General features: G+C 38.0%; 2 protein-coding genes across 4 annotated transcripts in view; both read left to right on the forward strand.

The window, feature by feature from the left end:
- The first annotated feature begins 358 nt into the window (after positions 1–358).
- On the forward strand, positions 359–13,886 carry cul2 (cullin 2). Of its 2 annotated transcripts, XM_037973251.1 has the most exons (22): positions 359–514; positions 1,561–1,699; positions 2,045–2,147; positions 2,235–2,329; positions 5,252–5,357; positions 5,583–5,665; positions 5,977–6,073; positions 6,178–6,288; positions 8,326–8,488; positions 8,604–8,728; positions 8,882–8,989; positions 9,164–9,223; positions 9,315–9,412; positions 9,501–9,537; positions 9,647–9,733; positions 9,843–9,995; positions 10,159–10,236; positions 10,325–10,391; positions 10,733–10,935; positions 11,024–11,125; positions 11,208–11,324; positions 13,107–13,886. In XM_037973251.1, the coding sequence occupies exons 2-22, from the start codon at positions 1,581–1,583 to the stop codon at positions 13,236–13,238; spliced, it is 2,244 nt and encodes a 747-aa protein (XP_037829179.1). In that variant the 5' UTR covers positions 359–514; positions 1,561–1,580; the 3' UTR covers positions 13,239–13,886. The 2 variants fall into 2 exon arrangements, with proteins under 2 accessions (XP_037829179.1, XP_017287392.1); XM_017431903.2 differs by lacking the exons at positions 359–514; positions 9,501–9,537 and having other exon boundaries at positions 1,581–1,699; positions 9,315–9,443; positions 13,107–13,238.
- Positions 13,887–24,799: 10,913 nt separating this feature from the next.
- LOC108245193 (partitioning defective 3 homolog) overlaps positions 24,800–26,085 on the forward strand; it is a 485,244-nt gene continuing 483,958 nt past the window's right edge. Inside the window, exon 1 of one of the 2 annotated variants that reach the window (XM_017431897.3) lies at positions 24,800–25,202. In XM_017431897.3, the coding sequence (XP_017287386.1) occupies positions 25,083–25,202 (120 nt within the window). In that variant the 5' untranslated portion in view covers positions 24,800–25,082. The remainder of the gene's footprint in view (positions 25,203–26,085) is intronic. The other variant, XM_017431896.3, reaches the window with a different exon arrangement.

Raw genomic sequence — 26,085 nt, forward strand, 5'->3', positions numbered from 1 at the left:
ATGAACAGAAAAAGAATTATATTATATTATATTATCCATCCATCTATCCATTTTCTTTAACTGTTATTATATTATATTATATTATATTATATTATATTATATTATATTATATTATATTATATTATATTATATTATATTATATTATATTATAGACACCACACTGACCTTAATCGATTTTATGGGAAAACAAATGTGGGTATATTTTAACACTTGATCTTGACGGGCTTCCGTAGTTTTGGGTGATACCATTTTAGAAGGAATCTGTTTGGTTAATCTCGTTGGCATAAAAATGAACTAAAATTTAATAAATTGTCCGAATAAATACCTGTAATTTAAACATTTGGACTAGATAAAACAGGGAAAGAAAAATACATTTAAACGAATTTACAAATGTTCTTATCGCACCCCTAACAAATATGGTATAACCCGAGAGGTACTAGGGAAGACCTGTATCAAATCAAGCCCGTGACAGCGGACAAACCAGAGTTTTATAACAAGTAATTCATGTATAGAGGTAGGTTGTATTCAGAACTCATTGCTTGCCTTAGGTAACCTGGTTTGTTTAACATTAGTGCCATGTTCTGCCACGCTGTCAGGGTAAATGTGGGGAAACTACTAAGGTGACAAGTTGCTAACGGTAGCTGAGCCATCGTTAGCCGGCTAACTGCTAGCGGTTACCTCCAAAGTGTATGTATTTAAACAGGAAGAAGTAGCATGCTAGCAGTAAGCTAGTTAGCCTTCTAGCTTGTCATCCTATTTTGGGATTGGCATTCCGGTAGCCAGTAACCTTTAATTAGCTACGTTTATTGGAACTGAAAGAAGGATGTTTTTCAAATAACAATAACGTTTATTTAAATAAGACGGCAATGTGTAAAAGTGAAGTGGGTACCAGGAAAAACTGTCAGTCATGATGTTAATGTAATCTGTGACGTTAAATCAAACTGGTGTAACACACACAGGGCCTTCATTTCTCTTCTGGGTGTTATGTAGGACTTCTTATGAAGGAGAAGTGAAAGTTTCTAATAATCCTCGCAGGGCTGTTGCTGCCGTAATGCTGCTGCACCTGACTGTGCTCTGTGTGTTGTCGGTCATTTCACGTTAGGAAGAGATCTCTAAGTACATTGTGTTTCTGATCTTTATACTACTATTCATTCTAATGTAAACATGTTTCAACTCAAGCTGTGCAGCTTAGTTTATCTTAAGTGGTGTGATTTATAAAGTCTTTTAAGTGCATTAATATTTTGCAGTGAAAAAGAAAAGGGTATAGAGGATTGTGTTTTGTTGTTACAATGCATTTTGTACCGTTTTTGTTGTTGTTGTTGTTTGTCACAGTTTATTTTTTCAAGATTCCAAATTGTCTATTTTGGTTTATTATTGTTACTTATACATGGCTCTCTGTTGTAACCTTACACAAGCCAATCTTCATATTGGTGAATTGATGTAAAAAAAAAAAGGGTTAAAAAGAAAATATTTTGGGAAAAAATATGTTAAAGCTTTTTGTGTTACCTTTTATCAGAAAAAAATCCCTTTTATTTATTTGTGTGTGTGTTTCTTCTGTAGGCTGAAAGAGATCCTCTACAATGTCCTTAAAGCCGCGGGTGGTGGATTTTGACGAGACATGGAACAAGTTACTGACTACAATCAAGGCTGTTGTGATGCTCGACTATGTGGAAAGAGCCACGTGGAATGATAGATTCTCGTATCCACCAGCTGCTTTAATAATGAAATATTAGGTTTAAAGTCAAAAGTCAAAGTCAAATTTATTTATATAGCACTTTTCAGCAACAGGGCAGTACAAAGTGCAAGAAGGGTGAAGTGTGCATGGTCAGTTTATTTAATTTAAATGTATCTACAAGTGATGATGAAAACAGGACAATTGAGTTAAAAGAATCATAAAATGAGGAGCTGGTAGTATTACAACAGTTAGTAACTTAGAAATGTAATATTAAGGATAACATGTATATTAAAACACATCTTTATTTTTGTATACAATTTTTAAAAATTTATGTTTACCCACTGTATTTGCCCTTAACCTCGACACCAGTGACATTTATGCCTTGTGTGTTGCATACCCTGAGCCTTTGGGTGAAAGATTATACACAGAGACCAAAATATTTCTTGAGAATCATGTCAGACAGTTGTACAAGGTAAGAGCTGACTAAAAAAACATTTTCCTTCTTTCCTGTGTAGTACTGCTGTTCGTAACATCTGCCACACACGTGTTTGTATTCCAGAAAGTTCTTGAATCTGAGGAGAAGGTTTTAGTGATGTACCACATGTACTGGGAAGAGTACAGCAAAGGTGCTGACTACATGGACTGCTTGTACAGGTAATACCGAGGCTTTTACTGTCATCAGTATACAGTATATTGTTCTGTAAGTCACAAGGTTCATTACTATTGTCCTTCAGCTTTTTTTAATCTTCTTCTTTACTTTTTATAATAGCAAGAGTGTTGCTGTGATCCATTATTTTATGTAATTTAGTTTAAGTTGGTATTCTGACTATATTATATTTGAAGACCAAATTAAAGGTGCCAGGGTCAGAAGGTAAACAGATGGCTGTGGTCTGTCAATTGTAGTCTGTGTCAAAAATTTCATGTACAACATTTAAGCGACGATATGACCAGACATCGATGCTCAACTTTGTCCATTTTAAATCTGTGCAGCTGTCTCAGTTCACTTGGGTCCTTGAAATCAGAGCAAGCTAATTTTATTCTTTCACAAGATACTGTGTTCCTGTTCAGATTTCTCATTTACTTAAAACATTTCACTTTGCAAAGGATTGTGTGAGGTGCCAACAAGCATTTGACGTACCCTGTTTCATTGTAAACCACTACACCTTGTAAGATATTTTAGCTCTATTTTTCCTGCCAGGCTGCCTGTGCATGCATACAGTCATGGGAAAAAGAAAGTCCACCCTCTTCAAAGTTCATGGTTTTACATATCGCAACATAATAAAAATGATCTGGTCTTTATCAGCTTATAAAACTATTTAAATCTAACCTCAAGTGTGGGAAAACTCACAACAGATTCCACCATTATTAAACAAAAATGAGTCTAAAATGGAATAACTGTGTGTAAAAACTAAGTCCATCCCATGGTTCAACAGCTTATGTAGAGCCTTTAGTCTGTGTTCTTTAGCAGCAATAATGTAAAACGGTCATTTTCTGTATGGCTTCATTAGTCTCTCATATGGTTGTGGAGGAATAGTGGCCCATCCTTCTTTGCTTCAGTGCATTGAGGTTTGCAGCACCCTTAAGGTCCCACCACAGCATTTCACTTAACTTTATGTCTCGACTTTGACAGGACTATTGCAGCACCTTCATTCTTTTCTTCTTCAGCTGATCTGTTGTAGATCAGATGCTGTGTTTAAGATCATTGTCCTCTTGCATCGTCACCTATCATGGTCCAAGCTTCAGCTGTCAGACAGATGTTCTCACATTTGACTGTAGAAAACTTTGGTCTACAGAGGAATTCATGATCGACTCAATGACTGTAAGCTGCCCAAACCATTACCTCTCCACCACCGTGCTGATATGCTGTGTTGTGTTTTTGCCAAATGTGGTGGCGCTGTGCATTATGGGTAAACATCTCTATGTTTGTCCCATCTGTTCAAAGGACATTGTTCCAAAAATCTTGGAGTTCATTAAGATTCAACTTTACAAACATAAGTCGTGCTGCCATGTTCTTTTTAGAGAGAAGAGGCTTTCTCCCGCAACTGTAAAATTAATTGTGAAAGGTGGTGGACTTTATTTTTTCCATGATTATACGTGTTTTATTATGTCTCTTTATGTAACACAGTGAGAAAGTCTTTTGGCTTTAGCAGAACAACAGTGTCGTGATTGGTTTGTCTTAAAGATAAAAAAAATAATATTTTGAGCTGTTTTCTAGTTTACATCGTATCAAACAAATCATAATTCACCGGAGGCTGGAGTGAAATTCCAGCTGCATTGTAATAAACAGTATATCAGTTCTCAGTACTCTCTATTGTTCTTGCTTAGTGGCATTTAACACCAGCTGTCATCTTAGCTGGGTTCTAAAACTTCATGGTGTTGTTTTTGTTGGTGGCACAGCTGTAAAAACTCCATACTGTTTAGCTTGAACTGAATCAGGAAACACAGATCAGCTTGATGACAGTCTACTTGGAAGTTGTCCTGCTGCTTACTTGGTCTCCTGATGAAATACAAGAGTTGCTGAATCACAGATGACACATTTCAGCATCATCAGACCTATTAGAGGAACTGGTGGCATTACAAAATTCTCCTTGAAGCCTTACTTTGTGTAAAATGTTTCCAGTGAAAGCTACTATACAGTAATTCTTTATATGCCTTTGAGTTTCAATTTGGACTTTGTGATATCACTGTGTTTGTCTGCTGTTTGGTGGTGTGCGGGTAGAATTGAAAGTATTTTTTGCTTTAAAAGTGAAACATCTTCAGAGTTGATGTGTGGGCTGTGAAACCAAAACAATGAGCTGAAACCCTCTGTAAGGTTTGGCAGCACTGACTGTTAATGGAAATAAATTAGGTCATCAGTGTTCCTGTGTTGAAACTTCATACTTTGAAATAGAATATCTGTATCATGTTAGTAACTTACGAAAGAGATATTGTCAGTTGTCTTGTTTCAGTGGACTGATGTTGTGGGCACATATTATGTTATGTGGATCTTTTGTTTGTCACTTCTGGTTCCCTTAGGTGTGTTACAGTTGTTCTATAAGACTCTCCACCTTCCTACACTTGAATTTGGTCCGTCAATACACTTTTAAACGTGTTTTCCCCCTAAATGTTCTTATCAATATGACAATAATAGTTTAGTTGGGAATGCTTTGACGAAGAGGCAATCTTGTCTCGAAAAATGTTAGATGCAGTCCTTCAACATTTGTCTTTTACTTTATGCCAACTATTCTGAATTATCAGTTCCACTTTGAGGAGGGATAGTCATCAATAAAAATGGCTGTTCTTAAAGCTTCTTGTGTGTGTGTGTGTGTGTGTGTGTGTGTGTTTGGTATTGGGTAAATACAGATAATTTCACTATTAAATGTCCAAGAATGTAGGATATTCATAGTTTTTATTTGGAGTCTGGTTACTGAATAGCTACAAAGTGAGTTCCCATAAGAGTGAAAATGACAAAGAAAGAAATTCATGATGTAGCTTCAGCAATTTACTGTGCTCAGTTAAAGGGACAGTTCAGGTCTTTTTTATTAAAAAAAAACATTTGATATGCTAACATCTTAACTCATCTCCTTTATTATTTAGGTATCTTAACACGCAGTTCATCAAGAAGAACAAACTAACCGAAGCCGACCTGCAGTATGGCTACGGAGGAGTGGACATGAATGAGCCGCTCATGGAGATCGGAGAAGTACTCATTCATCCTTTAATGAATCAGTTTCATCCACATTCATAAAATGTTTTACCCCCACTTCAATAAGATTAGCAACAAATATGAATATCATTGTCAGAAAATGAGGTTCACAATGTTAACGTCTTTAGTCTAGATTTGATTTCACCCCATCCCACCAGAAAAACGTATTCAAGGTTCTGTCTAAGCTGTGATAAACATGCTGGTTTTCACTTGACATTGCAGTTGGCGTTGGATATGTGGAGGAAGCTGATGATTGAACCCCTTCAGGCTGTTCTCATCCGGATGTTGCTGAATGAAATCAAAAAGTAGGATTTTTCACACACCAAGCTACAAAAAAATAAATCTTCTGAGCTCAGCCATTTGTGGCCAAAACTATAGAATTACTCAAAGAGATTAAAGTATTTCCCAAACTATTCAGCGCAACATTTGGTTCGGGTAAAATACATGTTCCGACTCTTTTGTGTCCAACACCTCTGGCAACTACAGTGCTGTTAGTGTGAGTATGGTGTTAAGAAAAACTAAATAAAACTAAAAACCTGTCTGGTCATATTCAAGAGTTTGACATGAACCTCGTCACTAAAACCTTCCCATGTATTGAACCTGTTTTCTCTTGCAGCGATCGGTGCGGCGAGAACCCCAACCAGAAGGTAATCCATGGGGTCATCAACTCTTTTGTTCATGTTGAACAGTACAAGAAGAAGTTTCCACTAAAGGTGAGACAACAACGACAACCAGGTCACACAGTTCACACAATGTCCGATAGACCTGCTAAAAACTCTCCTGTTTTTTTTTTTTTTTTCTAAATTTTGTGTTGCAGTTTTATCAAGAAATCTTTGAAGGTCCTTTTCTGATAAAAACGGGAGAGTATTACAAACAGGAAGCCTCCAATCTTCTGCAGGAATCTAACTGCTCACAGTATATGGAGAAGGTAAGAGATGGACAGATAAAAGGGTCCTCTCAGTCTGGTGACATGAGTGTTTTAATCTGACTCTTAGTTCAGACAGTAAACGAACATTGCTGACAGCAAAAGTTCCTGGGTTGCTGTTACCTTCATTACCTTTTAGTTTCATCGTCTTTCTCTTTGTGTCACTCACTCACTCACCCACTCAGGCAGAGTAGACAACAAATAGACGTCTCTCTTCAGTTATCAGACACAACTTTTATTAGAGATTTACTGAGCATTAGGACAGTGTCCTCCTTTCCTGTCTGATCCAGCAGTGTAAGAACAGTTTAGATTTCTGCACAACTCACTTTCAGTCCCTTCAGTTACACAATTGACCGATGTGCAGAAAAGGACTTTTCTCTTATTAAAAGTTATGAGCTTAAAAAACTGCATGCTACAAAAAGACTTAAAAGAAAAGTTTGGCCACATTGAAGTGTGTTTCTGTGTAAATGTTTTAGTTGTAGTTTACTTCCTAAACAGCCTCAATGGGATTCACATGTAACAGAGCTGAAGAGCTAATAAGCTGGTCTGAACACAGCTAAAACCAAAGTGGATTACTGCTGTCTCAAAACAGCTACAATCTCCGAAATTTTCTAGTGGTTCATGCGAATGCTGATTTTTAAACCTTTACTCTGGCAATTTCACATCATTCCCATTTACATGGATCTGTATTTGAAGTAGCCACTTTTAGTTTGTTAATTTGGTCAGAATAATCGGTGTGGGACTCTGACAGCATGATAACCTGAAATGTCACGGTTTCATGGGATTACAGTATTAAAACAAAAACGAAAAAGTACATCACATGGTGTTTTTGCTTTGATTTAAAAACAAAAATGCAATATTATTGTGCTGTATAAAAACATAATACTTAATATTATTTTAAAGGTAAAATAATACTAAATATAATATTTAGTTATCTTAATTGTAAATATTTCTGATGATATTTAGGATCAAGTGTGAAATTTTAATTTAATCACAAGTATTGAGAATAAATTTAAAATTGAAGTTTAATTTAATATGCTGTAGTGTTAGTTAAATTATATTTATTTGTATATTTGTTTGTTTGTTTTATAATTCTAACATAATTGTGCCAATATGACTTCTTCTTTGCTGTTCTGCTCTTTGTTAAGTAACTTTGAGAGCCTGACAAGTAATAATTGGCTGGTTATTAGCCTCCATAGCAAACCTACCGTTGGTTATTTTGTTTCAGCTGCCAGCACGCTAACCTTTCTGGCTTGTTGCAGATGTTTTTTTTTTTTGAAACAGTGTTACTTTGGCACGCGAGACGTGTCGCTCTGATAGACGAGCAGTGGTTGACTCTGTTATCCACGGGATAAAAATAACCAACTAACAATGCCTTTTTACAGTGAGCTTAAATGTTTAGGGGAATTTCCCGCTCGTCTACTGTACACAACTAAATGACAGCTCAGAGCAGCAGGTAGGACAGGGGTGGAAAAAAACCCTTTATGTCTGGTGTTTTAGTAAAAGCATTTAAACTAAAACAGTATTCAAACATTTATAGCGGTTTGTGCAGACACGAATATTTAAACCTTTACGTTACATTTAATAGTTATTATGGCAGATATGGCCCCATGGTCCCAGACGTGCTGCATGTCACTTCTGCTGGTAACTAATCATAGAAATCCATATAAAACATTATGTACTGAGAATCTGACAGCAGTGTAAAAGGTTCATAAAATTGTTTTGAGGTTGGAACTGTTTTCAGGTGGTACCAATCCATTTTGGTCTTAGCTGCATTCAGACTAGCTGTTAGCTCGTCAGTACTGTCGAAACTCTGTTTCTTCAAGCTGAGGCTATTTATAAAGCTATCGACAATTAATAAGATGCTAATTATTTAAAACTTTCACACAGAAACACATTTTAAAATAATCAAACTGTTTAAAATCTCTGTGGCCCTTTAATCAGCAGACTTTCTGATCAAATGATCCGTACACTGCTGCGGTCTGCATTAGAGTGAAATGACCTCAAACAAAACTGTCACCTTTTTGCATCTTCCTCCAGGTTTTGGCACGGTTGAAAGACGAAGAGGTCCGATGTCGGAAGTACCTGCACCCCAGCTCCTACGCCAAAGTCATTCATGAATGCCAGCAGAGGATGGTGGCAGATCACCTGCAGTTCTTACACGGGGAGTGCCAGAGCATTATTCGACAGGAGAAGAGAGACGGTCAGTCCACTCTTTACCCTTACCAGTTCCTGATATGTACTTGAAGTATTTGTATGTGGCAGCCATATTGCAAAGAAAAGCTGTGAATGAAACATTTTTTGTCTGTTTTGTCCAGACATGGCCAACATGTATACCTTGTTGCGAGCCGTGTCAAATGGGTTGCCTCACATGATCCAAGAGCTGCAGGCCCACATTAACAACGAGGGCATCAGAGGCACCAGTAACCTCTCTCAGGAAAACGTTAGTCATGTAACTCTGTGTGTGTCTGTGTGTGTGACAAGGTCTGGATTTGTAGTCGTTTTTCTTTTAATTGTAGTGATTCATTTAATATCCAATGGGAAATGTGTAGACACCTGTCAGAAATGTCTCCATGTCTCTCGTCCAACCCTTTAGATGCCAACCCTGTTTGTGGAGTCAGTTCTGGAAGTTCACAGTAAATTTGTTCAGCTCATTAACACAGTTCTCAATGGAGATCAGCACTTCATGAGCGCTCTTGATAAGGTACTACAGCCTCATTTATGCAACAGTCATCATTAATAAATTCAGTAGTCTGATTTTTAGTCTTGTTTTCATATAATACGTTTTGTAATTGTCTCTCAATAAGACCATAGTTACATTTAGCTGTCGGACACTTGAAGTTATTTTCTGAATGAGTTCAGTTTGTTTCTCTCTCAGGCTTTGACGTCTGTTGTGAACTTCAGGGAGCCAAAGTCCATCTGCAAAGCCCCTGAACTTGTGAGTACAAACACATGCAAGAACTCTGATGTTTTGTGTTACGCACACGCTGTCTTAACCAAGTCCTTCCCCTCCTGGTGTCTCTGTCCAGCTGGCAAAATACTGCGACAATCTGCTGAAAAAGTCTGCAAAGGGAATGACAGAGAATGAGGTGGAGGATAAGCTGACCAGCTTTATCACAGTGTTTAAGTACGTAGATGACAAGGACATCTTTCAAAAGGTACTCAGACGGCCTCTTATGCTACAATATATAAAAATGTCTATTTTCTTTTTAAAGTAACATCTTGTCACAGTCTGGTACATCAGCCTCTCCTGTGAGTGTGGTTTGGATCTTAAAATAGTTCAGAAAGTTGAGCTTTTTTACTGTGTCTGTTTTTAGTATCAGTTGTCCTAAAATACTCACTGTTGTCTCTGTTTTTGTAGTTTTATGCCAGAATGCTAGCAAAGCGGTTAATACATGGTTTATCATTGTCAATGGATTCAGAAGAAGCCATGATCAACAAACTAAAGGTAAACCAGAAGACATTTCTACCTACGACTTAAGAAAAGTGTGTGATTCAGTTTAGAAATTTCAAAACATTTCCTGTGTGACATTCTGTCTCTCCCTTTAACTCTGCAGCAAGCTTGTGGCTATGAGTTCACCAGCAAACTTCACAGAATGTACACAGACATGAGCGTGAGTGCTGACCTCAACAACAAGTTCAACAATTTCATCAAGACCCAGGAGACGGTGGTGGACCTGGGAATCAGTTTCCAGATCTACGTATTACAGGTCTGTGAGGACTGGAACCAGCAGACACAACATTACCGAAAGTCTTTTGGGGAACCTGTGGTTTTGTAATCTCTTCTGTTATTGTACAAAAGAGGGGTTAATAAGTTGTTTTTAACAGCTCAGTTTCAATGTGTAAAATCTAGAATTTTCTGTCATTTTGCAGGCTGGAGCTTGGCCTTTAACACACGTCCCTTCGTCCACATTTGCCATCCCTCAAGAACTAGAAAAGAGTGTGCAGATGGTGAGGAAAACGGTTGAATCTGTAAGAAAGCGATTCTCCTAAATGGACCACATTGTGAGGTAACACTTTTTTCCCACTTCCTTTTCAGTTTGAGCGGTTTTATAATCAACACTTCAGTGGGAGAAAGCTGACCTGGCTGCACTTTCTCTGCACAGGTAACAGGAATACACAAAAAATACACCGTATTTTTCTTTTTCACAGATAAATAACTGTCCATGTTTAAAACTGAACTTTAGAGGTTGGGTTTTTTTTGCCTTCAGTCAGAGCCTTTAAAATGTTAAAATGTCAAGAAATCATAACATTTTTTTAAAAAAAGGTATTAAAAGTTTGATTAGCTGATGTGGTAAACATTTAGCTTAGTTTTTCAAAACTCGCATGTAAAATATAGACTCTCCCACCTTTCACAACAAAATCTTTGAAAAAATGTTTTATTTTGTGAAACAGATTATTTTTTTACTGGCAAATTCAAGTCTTACATATTTATTTGTCCACACAGGTGAGGTTAAGATGAACTACCTGTCCAAGCCTTACGTTGCCATGGTGACTACGTATCAGATGGCTGTGCTGCTGGCCTTCAACAACAGCCAGACTGTGACGTACAAGGAGCTGCAGGATGGCACCCAGATGAACGAGAAGGAACTGCAGAAGACCATCAAGTCTCTGCTGGACGTCAAGATGCTCAACCACGATTCACAAAAGGTCTGAGCTGTCAAGGGAAATGTAGATTTGTTCATGTTGTGAGCATATGTACAGGATATTTATAAAATGTTTGCCTTTTTGTCCACAGGAGGAGATCGAGACAGAGTCTACTTTTTCACTAAATATGAGTTTCACCAGTAAAAGAACAAAGTTCAAGATTACTACATCGATGCAGAAAGACACACCACAGGTCAGACAGTACACATCTGTTATTTGGCAGCTTCTTTTCACACTCTGCATCATCCTAAACCAAATGTCTGTGTGGAGTTTAGGAGATGGAGCAGACAAGAAGTGCTGTAGACGAGGACCGCAAAATGTATTTACAAGCTGCTATAGTGAGAATCATGAAGGCCCGCAAGATGCTGCGACACAATGCCCTCATTCAGGAGGTGGGTGGAAACCATGCCTCTGGGCAGGTTCATGGAAGCTAAAAGTGGCACAACTTGTGCTTACACGCCACTCAAAGAGCAAGTTGTTTTGGTTTTTTTTGTTTTTTTTTACTGAGGTTGATGTCAAAAAGATTTAGATGGACTATAGGAACAATATAAAGGATAATATGTGTAATGAAGGGTTGTTGAAAGCTGTGCAGTAAAAAGTTACGCCTTAAGCATAAACAGTATTTACTTTAATAGATCCATTAAATAATGTGGCATCAGGTGGTCTTTGTAGAAGTACAGTAAAAGGAACAGGTATGTGAATGAATCTAGTGATCATGTGTGCTTAAATGCTGAATTCCCTTGAGGTGAGGTGAGTGTTTTGTTAGAGGGAGATGTTAGGAATGACAGACTAATCCTTTGGGATCATGTTGGAGCAGATCTGCAGTGAAAGCTCCTCTCTCTGTCAGCTGGCAGGTACAACACACGTGCACCATACCTGCAGACTGTGTTGTTTCTTTTTTAAGACTACGGAAAGTGAATAATGAATTTATGCCTGTTATATTGCAATGGCTCTATAGTTTGACTAAGTATAGAATATTTTGTATTTTTTTTATAAATATAACCCTTTCTAAGCAATCAAAAGCCTGTTTAATATTAGCTGTTATTGTTTGTGTGCTCAGCAGCAGAACACTAAAAGCAGAAAGCTTCTGCTTTGTTTTAAAACTACGTGTCTCCTCTGTGCTTTAGGTCATTCAGATATTGAATAGATACAACATATGGTTGTATCTATTTTTTTTTAACGACAGACAAAGCCATATGTTGGACAATTAGGCCTGAAAATATTGTTAAATCCATGACTGGGCCTTAAAGAAACATTGCAATAGTTCTTATTGTAAAACGTATGGCAATTTATATATTTTAAAATCTGACTTCAGTCATTGTAATAATATTTATTTAACTCTATAACCCAATGCAATGGTAATTATGACTCATAGATCTTCTCTTTTCCTCATTGCAATAAAAAAACAACAAATGTTCCCTCAGTCCACTCACATGTTCCAACAAGACAAGGGATTATTTTATCAGTTCAACACCTAAATAAACATGACGATGCAGACTGGAGGAGCAGGAGTTACTAAAACAATCAGTATAGCTCATGTGTAAGAAAAGGCAACAATCACACCAGCGCACTCGCAATGAACTAAAGTAAAAAGTTTATAGACAAACCCATTAAATGCCATTAATTTAATTAGTATGAAAATTAGAACAGCATCCTGTGAAATAAATGCCATGAAACAAGTCATTAAGGGCCACTTAGGTTTAAAAAACAGCATAAATTATGAGCAGGAGCTTGATAAAAGAATCTGTGATCACTGTTCTGATTGGCTCCATGAGTCTTGGAGCCACAACCACTTGAATTTGCTCACAAATGTTGAATTTTTCTGTCTGTTTGCAACATTAACAAGCAAATGGTCATTTTTAGAAAGCAGAGTTACTTTAATCTTCATGGCAAAAACAAATTAACTTAAAATCTCAACTTGATATCTGCATTATAGTCTTAACCCTCTATGGCATGGTGTTGCCCTCAGGCAACAAACCACTATATTTCATGAGGAACAATGCAGGATATATAAAATGGATTTGATATTTTGTCCACCTTTAGTTGCATCTGTTATATAGACAGTTGCAATAAATACATTTAAATAATGACAAATTCACAATTTTCAAATTGGCTAATGTTTACTCCCTTTCTTTCTTGTTTATGTGTGAGTTCTTTATCATTTCTGTTTTCAGGTCATCAATCAGTCCAAAGCCAGGTTCAACCCCAGTATCAGCATGATCAAGAAATGCATCGAGGTGCTCATCGACAAGCAGTATATCGAGCGAAGCCAGACCTCTGCTGACGAGTACAGCTACGTTGCATAGGCAGAGAAGCCGAGTGAGGCAGCATCTCCGTACAAAGACTCACCTGTGTGGCTAACTAGAAACACAGGCTTAAAACCATAAACAAAACACAAAACAGTCTGAGTTATCCATTTAGGTTTTGGACTGTCAGTGTCTGCTGTGATCCTGTTCAGTGACTAATGCAGGACTTGTGCTGCCATCTCTGAATAAATGTCATCATGTCACGTCAGACAGCCTGCTGACACCACCACCCATAAGGCCCCTCTTCATACTCGACCCACTTTCTGATTTTTAAACTGTTTACAACATCACCAGTGCCACGCACTTGTGCGTCAAACGTCAAAAAAGAAAATGCCTCTAGCTGTTGGAGAAGAAAGATTTGATAAGCCTACATGTTGAGAGAAAAACAAAACAAAAATCAAGACAGAAAAGCGAGACATCAGTGACACATTGGTGGCTACAGGTAAAGTAACCAAGCTTTCTTTTCTCACGTTTGCAGTTGTGTGTTATTTTCTTTCTTTGTTAAGTGTACTGAAATTAGGAAAAACTATTGTAATAAAACTGCTATACTGACTATTGTTATCTACTTTCAAATGTAAAAAAAGAGTGACAAACATGATCTTGCTGCTTGTCAAATAAATAAATAAAAATACTGAAGTCTTTTATGTACATATTTGTCATGTGTGTCCATTACTGATTAAATGTAAGGTGAAATGTTGAAGTAAGACCATTCTGTAGTATTTGAAGAATTTTTTTCTTTGTATCACCGATATGACAAAATCCTGGTATGAGAGGTATGGGGTATCCAGCTTCATATGCAGGCTTTTATTCTGAAACTGCTTCAGGAAGTGTTTCAGCACCCTATGTTTTCAATTGTAGCGTCAAAATAAAGTAATGTCACCCCAGTACACTAAGTCAAATTCAACTCACTGTCCACGGTGATGACAAGCTAAGCTAACCTTGGAAAGACTCATTTATGGAGCTGTAAAAAACAGTACGACCCTGTTTCACAACATTTTCCACATCAGTGACACGAGAGAGTTATACATGAAATATTAAGCAGCTCTTGGAGGCCTTGTGGTGCAATGGTAGCACGTCTGACTCCAGATCAGAAGGACGCATATTCAAATCACATCAGGGTCAGTTTTCAATTATCTGAACTTTATCTACAGGAAATGACTCTGAGAGTAAATATAAAACCAGACAGACCTTTATCGTCAGAGTAAAAAAAAAAAAGGTAAAGCATTTTTCACACTTTACTGAAACTCCCACAAGAGGGATACAGTTTATACAGTGGCTACTTTGAATGTTTTCTGCTTTTATTACTGCCATTAATTAGTCTTGGTAAATATAAATTGGCCTTCTTTACAAAAGAAAACAAACAAAAAAAAACCTTAAGTGTCAAAGTGAAATAAACTAGTTAAATAAAAAATGTCATGTAAAAGAAGTGATTGCATAAACATTCCCCCTCTTTAAAGTAAACTAAACTAAAAGATTATGGAAAAGTACAAGTCAGGAGGTGGATACAAAAGGATTTCCAAGGTCCTAAACATCACCAGGACTTCTGTTAAATCCCCCATTAAGGAATGAAAGGAATATGGGATGTGTAAATCTACCAAGAGTAGGCCGTCCTCACAAATAGAGTGACCGTGAAGAAGGAGAATAATGAGAGAGACCATCAAGACACCTGTGAGCTCTCTGAAGGAGATCCAGGCTTCAGCAGGTGAGATGGGATATAACAACTGTTGTCCAGGTTCTTCACCAGTCTGAGTTTTATGGGAGAGTGGCAAAGAGAAAGCTACTTTTGAAGAAAACTAAATTAAATCTCAATTTGAGTCTCTGGACTCTAGACCACTGTACATGATGCCCATTCAAGTTGTGTTGTAACCTCAGAAGATGAATGGGTTGTGAGTGTACAGGTGGCCTTGCTATTAACTGGTGCTGGCCCGTGGCCCAATTGACTTAAATTTGAAGAAATAACCTTGTAGATTTTGCCAGGAGATTCAGTTTTAAATACCACAATGTCAAAATGGTTGTGTGCAGCAACATAAAAAAATCATTAAAATATTCAGGTGAGAAAAAAACTGTTTTGTATCTGTGAGCTGTAACTTCAGCAACTACATACTAGTTATAATTACATTAATGTTCTGCTGAGGTTAAAAATTCGGAGTGTTACCTTTACAGAGAGATTCAGATTTTGCATGTACTCCAAAATGTTGAAGAACAGCAACTAATTCAATTTGGGTATGTTATTTCTAGGTGTTTTAGGCATTTTTAGGGGGACTTTTAAGGTACTCATTGCAAAGTATGAAGTAAAACAAAAAGCCTACCCTGAACTATATCAAATGGTGCAGTTTAAAAGAGTTTTCCGGATATTTTGAATGCAATTCTAAAATGCAGGTCCTCACTCAATGTAAACAAAGCACTTGACTGTTGAAAACCACATTAAAGCTGTTCAGGTAAAGTAGGTGCAGGCAAACAAATATAGTAGGTAAGTTAAAGGTTTGACCTATTTTCAGTCACTTCAGTTCTTTTTGTAGGTAAACATACGTGGTAGTTGCCACAATCATGTGTTTTGCCTAAAAATCTTTAATTTCAAGACACATAAACCGTTGATATTTTGACATTTATATGAAAAATATTGTGTGGATTTTGTTTCTTTATGATTTTTTTGCCCAGTTTTTATGACCTTATAATGCGAAGCTTTAAGGATGCTGTCAACTTTATTAGAAGAACATGATATTAACTCCTCAGGTAAGAAGAAAGTGCAGCCAGTATTATATTTTGTTTTCAGCCTTAAGGATCATCTGCTGTTTTCTGTGATCCTAAGCAGTTGGCTCAAGACACTTTAAATAGAACTCTGACAGAAAGTCACTACCATTAAGTTGTTGTTTGTCAGTGTTGTTAGAAAGTGGAGTTGCTGTTGCTTTACCAGTGCAGTGGTCTCCTTTTCCAGGAGAGATCTTGCTTCATGTACACACTCAGGAACTTGAAGACCAGAACCTGCTTCACACAGTCCCCAGTCCCCTGTCTCCTGTCTTTTTGTTGTTAACAGTACATAGTAGCAAGTCTTGCTTCCATCTGTAAACTTTCCCTTTCACCCTTGCAGCTGTCCTACAGTCACTTCTGTCATCTCCATCCACTCCACCCTGTCTGCAGTGCAGTCTTTTCTTCACCTCCCTTGTGCACTGCCCTTTGCTTTGGATGGCTGAACTTGGGTGAGCCGTCCTTCCAGCTTCTCTGTTCCACTTGTCTCCATCTCATTCACACATATATTCTGTCTTTCTGACTTTCATTCTTTCTGGAGCATACCTCTGTCATGATTTTAGGCAGGGATTTAGCCCACATGCAGAACACACTCAGGAGCCAGGAGATAGGAATATAAAGATTTATTGAATACAGTGAATAGTGTACTGGAATCCAGGAACAAAGATACTGGAGCAGCAACTGTGATGGGAGATGGAGGATTAGTTGGTGGTCTGTTGATGGTGATGATTTTATTAGCAGCAGTAATGCTTACTGGAAGTTGAGGATGACTTTTCCTGGAGGAGTCCAATGTACAAGTCTGAGTCCTGTTGTGGTGGAATCCAGTTGGGTCTGAGATCCAGTGGTGTTGGAGGGTGAGCAGGGTTTGATCAGGGAAGGAACTTGGTCTATGAAGATCAAAAGTCTCTGAACTATGGGAACCTGGAAACAAAACAAGGCTGGATGAAGCAAAGTCCAAGACGTTAGTTAGGTCTAGAGGGTACTCACATACCATACAGGTAAAACACTCTGATGGTGAAGAGTTGGCTGCAGCGTCCTTTTAAGCCTCCCTTGATGAGCTGATTATTGGAACCACCTGCTGGTGCCTCCTCCTGATGACAGGCGCCCTCTGCTGGATCTCAGGTGGAAATAGCAGGCAAAAAACAAAAACTCCAGACTCCTGACAACCTCCACTTCTTCAGGCTTCCACCTTCTCCATACTCTCACCTGTGGTGAGAACCTTTGTACATTCATGTATTTTCCTGTAGTTAACTTATACGTGCAAAATGTCCAGAGGAATATGGTGTCAAACCACTTTACCTTGCTTCTTTTTATTACTTGTTGTATCTTTGTTGCATAGTCTACCTTACTGGGTCTTTGGGCATTTCTGTACAGATTTTTACTTTACACCCAGAATGTTACTTTTTATGAACAAATTTGGTTCGCATTTTTGGTTTTGTCTGCTTTTTATTCATTAAAAAATAATATGCATGTTGTGTTCTTAAGTTTACACTAAAAAGTCATTGGTTTCCCCCTCCCCTCAGGTCAAGAGACTGGATGTTATCCTCAACATCTCACTTTCTTTCTCAACCCGCATCCACAATAATGTGCTTATTTTCACTTCTGCATTAACTGCCTTAGTCCTTATCTTAAATGGAGCATTTCAGCTCTTGAAACTATATTTAGTAAACTACAACATATATCATTGGATTATATACATATACAGCAGATGTCATAAGGCTATCAGATGTGTATATAGTAAAATTGTGCAAAAAAAACAAACAAAACATGACTGGCTTCTGTAAAGGTGTGGCAGACCTGCAAGATTCAACACGAGACTATAAAGATCCATAAAGGCATTCCGATATTTGTTTTGAGGCTTATCGTCTTCAAGTCTCATTCCACTTTGCATGTTTTGGTTCATTAGAGGTGTTAGACTGTGGATTTCTGCTGCCTCAAGCTACTAATGATTTTTTTAATGATATCAAGGTGCTGTAATAACAGCTTCTCCTGGGTCTTACTGAACCACGACACAAGACTCAGCATGCGTCAGACTGTGTGTCAGACATTGCTGAGTGTTTTTTAAAAAAACTACAATACTTTAATTTTTAAGTTATATGGCAAGTAAGTCTTATCTCCTTTTGGTTTGCAATAGTGATGTGCAGTTGAGGTCAGACAGGCATTGTGGACTACTACCTTTACAGACAACATCATAGTCCATGATTTATAAAGTTCCAGTGTTGGACCAGGGCTGATGCTAGAGCTGGTTCTTTAAAAACAGTTAAGAAATGGTTAACAGTTTGGTTTTCCATAGCCAGAGAGCCAACCCAAAGCCACATCATCATGTCACTTTAAATGTTTCTTCCAGTAAAGGATTGAATTTCCTTCTGTTGTATTCTGTAGAGGATCAAAGAGCAGAGACACACTTTGTCTTTACAGATCACAGGGTTTGTGACATAATATTGTGTTTTAATAAAACTAATGTATTTCATAAACACTTTTTAAGCAACAGTTGATGTTTGTAAACACACTGATCTCTGATCTTTGGTTGGATTTGTAAACACTGCTGCTACCAGGAGTTACAGTGTATCAACAAACACCAGGTGGTGACATTAAAGGAGTTGAACATGTTTATCAATGCAGCTGAAAACAGTGGCAGCTCAGTCTCCCAGCTACATGACTATTAATTCAAAAACACACACAAACTGCAAGAAGATGACAGACTAGGTGCACATGTTATTCCACTACAAGTGAACTAAATCAGGATTTTTTAAAATGGCACTGACAAAATTTTCATTGGTGAGCTGCATGGCTCCATGAGCCTTCCTCCAGTTCCTGAAAAAGCTGTCTTTGCTCTGGTCCAGCAAAGAGGTTTTTTATATGCCAGAGCAGAGTTTATGTTGGTGGAACCAGAAAGAGCTGGTGCTAATCGAGCCGTGGCTGGAACTCCCTCCCCCCTACTGTTATCTGTAGTGAAGGTAGGGAAGCAGGTGGAAGAGAGTCTGGAGAGGTGACAGTATGCCATAAAAAAGGAGGACCGAAAGTCAATGGAAGCAAGACAGAAACATACTGTATGTGTGTAAATGAAAGGGAGACAGGTGGAACACTGTAGCTCCAAGGAGTAGAAGTAGTGAAGGTAGTCAGTTTAAATATCTGAGGTCAACCATCAAAAGCAACAGGCAGAATACAAGAGAGGTGAAGACGAGAGGAGGATACTGCATCTGTAAGTACAGATATACCCATCTGGTGAAGAAATGGGTAAAACAAATGAGGTTGAAGAAAGAAAACATCCAAGCAGCATCCTTTTGGGGTAACATTGTTCATTCAACCTCATGTGGTTTCTTTGTTGCGTTGAAGGTCAAACAACAACCCGCAAGCTAGAAAGCTATTGGACAAGCTGTCAACGTGAACATCTGAGTGATGCTTCATCCCTTAAATTATAACTTGGCTCTGCCTGCAACATGCAAGTTCTTGCAGCGTATGTAGGCTTTAATCCAAGAAACACTGGATGCTGATTTCTCACTTTCTTCTCTTTTATCTTCTTTTTTTTAGATGTTTTGTGTCTACTTATTGAAAGATGGCTTCCCTTAAGACTTTGTAATAATAAGTTCACAAATGATAAGTTTTATGAATAACTGGGATCCGTTTCTTAGAAACATTCCTAGAAAACTGTGAGGGAGCTAAATGAGGGCTGAAAAAAGTTGTATCTGTGTGTGTGTGTGTGTGTGTGTGTGTGTGTGTGTGTGAGAGAGAGAGAGAGAGAGAGAGAAATGATGTCTTGTGGCGAAGTAAGTGTCACAACAGCATCCTGACTGTGTCACGAATGATGCACTCCATTGCCGGGGTCATGTCTGAGCAAGCCTGCTGTGGAAGAAACACCTCTCTGACATTTATATTACACAAACACACACACACATGTTTACAGTGCTTCCTTTGTAGCGCTGCTCCTCTGTCCACACGGGACAAGTCTGGAAACGTACGATTGTACAAAGTGTGTTTTCCCACAGTTCCATAATCTGAGGGAATGTGCGGGAAAGAAAAAACATATGTACAGAACACTGTTTACTTTTGACTGAATATTCTATAGGGGTCATTATTCTGAAAACCAACGTTTGCTGAAAAGCACATCTATTGAAGAGCTCTTCAATAAAAGTCACTAAATCATATTTAACAACAAAGTAATTCAGCTCTAGATCTTTTCCCATAACTCTTTCTTTTCTGTTGTCCATTCATTATTATTCTGACTATTTCTTTTCTCACCTTTATTTGTGTGCGCTTTTATAAATAAACTCACCTTGCATGATATTTTATTTCTTTGTACAGAGGAGATTAGAAGATGGAGGCATGCTACATGATTTTTTTATATTTTTCTCTTCACCACTCATCTTCCTTCTGTCTGCATTCCTGGTGTGCAGTGGATACCGAGACCCAGTTTCCAAACATCTCCTATCTTGCGTATCAGTTTGGGCATGTAAACAAGCTCGACACATTCGGAAGCTTCAACTCATTTACTGAAACTGTCAGGATGATATCTTGGATTTTATGCCTAAAATGCTACCTTTTGTAAAATACAGATGTTTTCAATCTTTATGGAAACTTTGTATTTATACTTTTCAGGGATTTACAGTATTGGCTGTTTACTAATACAAATAGAGGCCTTAGATTTCTTGAAGAAACAGGGAAATTATATGGCCATTTTGGTCAAGCCTTAAAACATTATCATATTGCACAGTTTCATGTGATATTACAGGATTTATTAGCACTCAGAGCATATGTTGTTAATGACTCTCATCTTCTACCACATTAAACGTTAGCTCAATATCTGCAAAACTCATTGAGTTATAGCTATTTTTGCTTTGGCGAATGTTGATTAGCTATGGCGGACATCTTAAATTGAATTGACTCCAAAATATAATCAGTTGTAGATGTACATCCAATGATTATGTTAGGAAAATTTCATTAAAATCAGTCCAGTGGTTCATAAGATATTTTGCTAACAGATAAACATGACTAACTCCAACAGTTAATGCTGAAGTTGAAGATATTGTGCGATGAGAAATATTCAAAGTATGTATTGTAAATGACTCTCAGCTACAGTTATACCAACAACCCTAAAAGTGACTGAGTTATGGTAATTTTTGTGTTTTCTTAGGAGGGGTGAATGTAGTCGCCATTTTAAATAGATGCACATTCAATGGTTATTTCCCAGATGTTTCATTAAAATCTGTCTCATGCAAAGATGAAACAATATTGCTGCTTTTTGCCTTCTGATGATAGCTAACACAAGTAGCCCAAAGGTTTAGACACAGTTTGGTAAAAGTCATGAAAACATTCTCTAAATTATTTTCCTATTTGGGGAACATTACCCGCAGTAACCGCTAGGTGGAGCTAGTAACACGTATACTGTAGAAAAACGCTCAACTCAAGTTTTCACACCTTTCCTACAGTAGTAATCTTGTCATTAGTCAAAACATTTGTATTCGGACACAGTCTGAGCATTTTTCTCTGAAGTCAGAGGACTATTGCTTCAGGACTAAAACATTTCAGGCAGCATACTGCACATTACAACCCCTGAGCCATGGAGTCTGGCCCTGCAGGAAGAGAAACAAAGTTGGACTAGCATGGACTCAAATCATCAGTTCATGATGAGAGTTAAACACTGACATAAATCACCCCATCTTGCAGGACGTACAGAAAAACACCAGATTCTGTCCTGTTTTACTCATGTTCACTTTGCCTCAGATCATAAAGAGGGGACCTGCAGGGAGGGAGGGAAGCTCTGCAGAAAAGGTTTCAGCTTTTATCTGTAAATTGGGTCACATGCTTTCTCTGTCCTTTGGCACATTTCTTATTGTACAGAGCAGGTCAATAACTTATACCGTTTATATCCATGCTATTAATGTTCATGTCATTCAGTGAGCATCGCGCTTTCAAATGCAGATAAGACTTTTTATTTTGTTTTTTAGCACTTCCATTTGTAAATTCTTATCTTCTATATGATCAATTTCTTTATATGAATCGAAGGGAGGTCATAAAAGAGTAACGGTTGCTTTGATACACCTGCAGCTCCAGGTTTGAGATTAGATCAAGGTTTTCCACAGGCACTCAGCAAACTCAAGAATCTCCCTGTGGTGTAACTCAGGTGATTAATGTGAAATGTTTGTCTATATCAGGGGTTTGCAACATATGGCTCCGGGACCACTGCAGTGGGTCTTTAACCCCTCGTGGCCTTCGGGTCAAATGGACCTTCTCTTCAGTTATGGGGCTTCAGGAGGGTTAAAGTTTTAACCAAAAATACTATGGATATGAATAATGTTTGTATTCATAACCACAAAGGAAAGGCAGATTTTAGCAGTCTTCTTGTCCGGTTTTAGGTAAATATGTAAATGAAATGTGTGTGACAGGATGATATTTACAACACAAGCAGCAAAACAAGTTCATCATTTTTCCTTAGCATGTTGTTAGCCTTCCACCCACTTTATTCATCCAATGTCTATCAAAACTATTCAATCTTCCTCTGAAATTCACCAGAAAAAAAAACTGTTTTGAACACATTTGGGGGATGTTGGGGGGGGACAGTTTTTCACACATTACAACAACATGAGTCATCAAAATAAGATGGTTTCCAAAAAATATGGCAAGTCTCTTTGATAAGAGTGAGAACTTCGATAAAACAGTTGAAGTAAACAAAGGTCTGTGCTTTCCTTCTGATGGGGCTGGGGTCCCGTCCAGTCAATCTTATATGCATAATATTTTACATGAACATGAATTTATTAGAGAAGCGATAAATCTTAACAGTTTATTCTAGTTCTTTACTTTATAAATGTAACAAGCTTTAGTTGTTGTACAAAGTATTTATATAAAACGGAAAGTTGTGTCACCTTGAGGCTCTGGGCAGAAGAGGCTGTGATGGCTTTTCTGACTGTAAAAGTTCTTATATTTTGTACTCTTTATCAATCATTCTCAAACTTATTCGATTTTGATCCACATAACAAGAATCACAGACACTTGTGACCCAAACTATTACTGGTTGAAGTGTACAAACATTGTTATTAAGCCATTTAATAAAGAGCCTCATAAACCATTTTATCCTTTTTATCAGATTATGAGTGCTGTTTTCGTCTCTTTGTAACAGACGATGTTATTTGCAGGCTTTTTTTACATTAATTTGGTTTTCTGCAGATCTTCTGAAGAGCCCCCATTTGGTGTTTCATGACCCACAGCAGGGACCCCACACTCAACTGTGGGAATCCCAGCTGGGAAAACATCTAAAAGGGTCTGGAGCCACTACAAGTATTAACCAGAGAAAGATCAATGTAATCCAGACTCTCTCAGTCCAGTGCAGAGACTTTAGTCCCTGTCTTTAACACCTGCAAGAACAATTATTGTAACACTTTCTGAGAAATGTATAACTCCGAGTATAAATATAAACTCTGAGCTTCAGAACTGAAGCTCCGCTGCATGAATGTTGACAGAGACCAGAAACAGAGCTCACATCGCGCCTTATTTCAAGTCTCTGCAGTGACTTCCTGTGATCTTTAGAATATTTATGGTCTTAGTCCCGGCTATTAATCAGTTTTACTTTTACGTTTTGAGCCTTCCTGATCCTTCAGGTCCTCTGATTTTACCTCAACTTAGAAGTAAAACCCACAGTGAGGAACAGACCTGAGATCAGCTGAGATTGTTGATGTTTTTAGACGTAAACTCGAGACTTACCTGCAAGGCAGGATTAAGACCCTCAAGGGTCCATGGGCACAAACGCTCCGGGGGCCCCAAAATGGCTTTACCATGCAGAGCCATTTTCCTTTGTTTTCTTATTGATGTAACATAACTCATCCTAGGTCAGATAGCATCATTTTCAGGTTTTACATTTTATTGGGCTGATCTTTAATCAGTACAAACAGTTCACCTGTTCTTTGCATTCATCAATCTTGACCATAAGTCAGTAAAGTTCATCCATTTTGACTGATGACAATTTGACACTTCATCAGCCAATAAAACCCACTGTGGCACAAATGTAAAATCTTTTTATTTAACTCCAACTGGACAATGACTTTGAGCATACATTACACTTGTTTTGCATTAATTACACATGACTAAGTTGGTCACATGGTTAGTCGGAGCTATTGAACCTTCTGACTCTGGCTTTTAGTGAAATTAGTTATTAACAGTTTTTTATTAAGTATTAAACTAATTGTTTCTCTTAGTTTTACTGTGCTTCTAGTTTAACTCATAACTCAGTAAGATTTAAATATAATTTATATTTATATGTTACTGAATCTTAACCACTTTTATATTTATTTTAAAGTAAAATAATAACTTTTATTTAATGTTATGTTTAATTTTTCACTTTTAAAGTGCTGGTTTTTATATTTTTAAGGCCTACCTGTAGTGTTTAGAACTTTGAGTTGGAGAAAACAACCGAGTTACAACGATTTAATCCTTTTACAGCTTATTCCTGTATTAAATGATCTTGTATGTGGTTTTTGTAAATGTTTTCTGCTTTTCTTTTATGTTTTTTATCTTGTCTGAAGCATTTTGTGTTTAACTTTATGAGGCTTTAGTTTAATTGATCGATATTACGGAGTCATTATGATGCCCTGAAACTTTTATTATAAGGAAGGAAGTTCTTTTCTATGTTCCATTGGCCTAACAAAGATTACATTTGGAGATGTTTTTAAAATCCACACTACAAACTTCCCTTTTGTCCCCCTGAAAGCGCAGAAGTTGAGGTCAGAGGTTGGTGTGTCAGGTGAACCTGGGCCCTGAGCCCTGAACCCTGGCTCCTGCTGGAGAACATTCTTCTCCTCGTGCCTGCTCTGACATGTGGCGCTCTCTCGGTGTCAGCTCGTCAGCTGGGCCGTGCGCGCGGAGGCTTTTCTTCCTGTTGGGAACTTCGTGTAAAGTGAGTCAACACGGCTCAGGGAGGACGCCACCCAGCCCTGCCGCTGGATCCGGGGCTGCTGCTCCCAGGAAACAACACACACGCACACACACGGAGTTGTGTCGGGTCTTCAGCTGGGGATTTTGGACTTGTTTTACCGTCACGCGCACAGCCCCGCGCGCACCGGGGATGGTTATCGAGGCTCGGACGCGGATGTTCTGAGACGGCGGGGAGTCATGAAAGTGACGGTGTGTTTCGGCAGGACGCGGGTGGTCGTTCCGTGCGGAGATGGGAATATTAAAGTGCAAAATCTTATCGAACAAGCTGCCATGAGGTATAAGAAGGCGATTGGGAAGGTAAGCCCCTCCGGCTCCACACACACACACACACACACACACACACACACTCCTGCACAGGAGTGGTTTAATAACTTGGAGCAGCGTGCTGGATTCACAACATGGCGCTTTTTTTCTTTTCTTTTTTCTTTTTTGTCTGTCGGGAGCCAGGGGTGCTTATAGAGTCCGAACCGCTGGAGACCCCCAGGGNGGCTCTGTTAAATGACAAACTTTAACATTGTTGTTGCAAAAAAAAGACAACGAGATAATGTAGTGTTTTCTTCACTATTAATTTCCAAGATTAGGAAGCAGAAGCGCCCGCCTTCTTCGGTTTTCTGTGAAACACTGATCATAAACAGAAAAGAAGTCAGGCAAGTTTGAAAGAAAAAAAAACCCGCTCTGTCAGAGCGTTTGTGTGGAAAAATTACAACGGCAGCTACCCAGAGACCGAAGGCTATAATTAGTCTATAACTCATTGTTTATTGTAAATCACAGCCACATTAATAAGCATAGTTTTGTGGATTAATTAGTCATTAGCCTAAAAATATGATTCCATATTCATGTCGTGCACAGACTGAGCCTTTGCTTACATTCAGATGTGATACAAAAAATCACAATAATAATCAATAGTAATAATATTTTTTTATTATTGAAGGTCTTTCCTTCCTATTCCTTGAAGTAATTCATATTTCTACTGCCTTTCATGTCAGAGTTTTAAATTTGAGAAATAACATTATGCACAATCTCATGATATCAAACTCAGCTACAACCAATGACTCTCACCTACAACCATATCAAATTTACCTCAATATCTGTGAAAAATTATTAAGTTATAGCCATTTATGTGTTGGCTAATATGAGCAAGCTGCAGCAGCCATCTTGAACTGAATTTACTCCAAAACTT

This window comes from Kryptolebias marmoratus, linkage group LG21 (genome assembly GCF_001649575.2).
Source record: "Kryptolebias marmoratus isolate JLee-2015 linkage group LG21, ASM164957v2, whole genome shotgun sequence".
Classification (NCBI taxonomy): domain Eukaryota; kingdom Metazoa; phylum Chordata; class Actinopteri; order Cyprinodontiformes; family Rivulidae; genus Kryptolebias; species Kryptolebias marmoratus.

Excerpts from the sequence above, each read along its gene's own strand:
- cul2 (XM_037973251.1), top strand. The coding sequence starts at position 1,581 with ATGTCCTTAAAGCCGCGGGTGGTGGATTTTGACGAGACATGGAACAAG. Across the intron at positions 10,392-10,732 it reads GCTGCACTTTCTCTGCACAG|GTGAGGTTAAGATGAACTAC; the intron begins GTAACAGGAATA and ends TTGTCCACACAG. Across the intron at positions 11,325-13,106 it reads ACAATGCCCTCATTCAGGAG|GTCATCAATCAGTCCAAAGC; the intron begins GTGGGTGGAAAC and ends TTCTGTTTTCAG.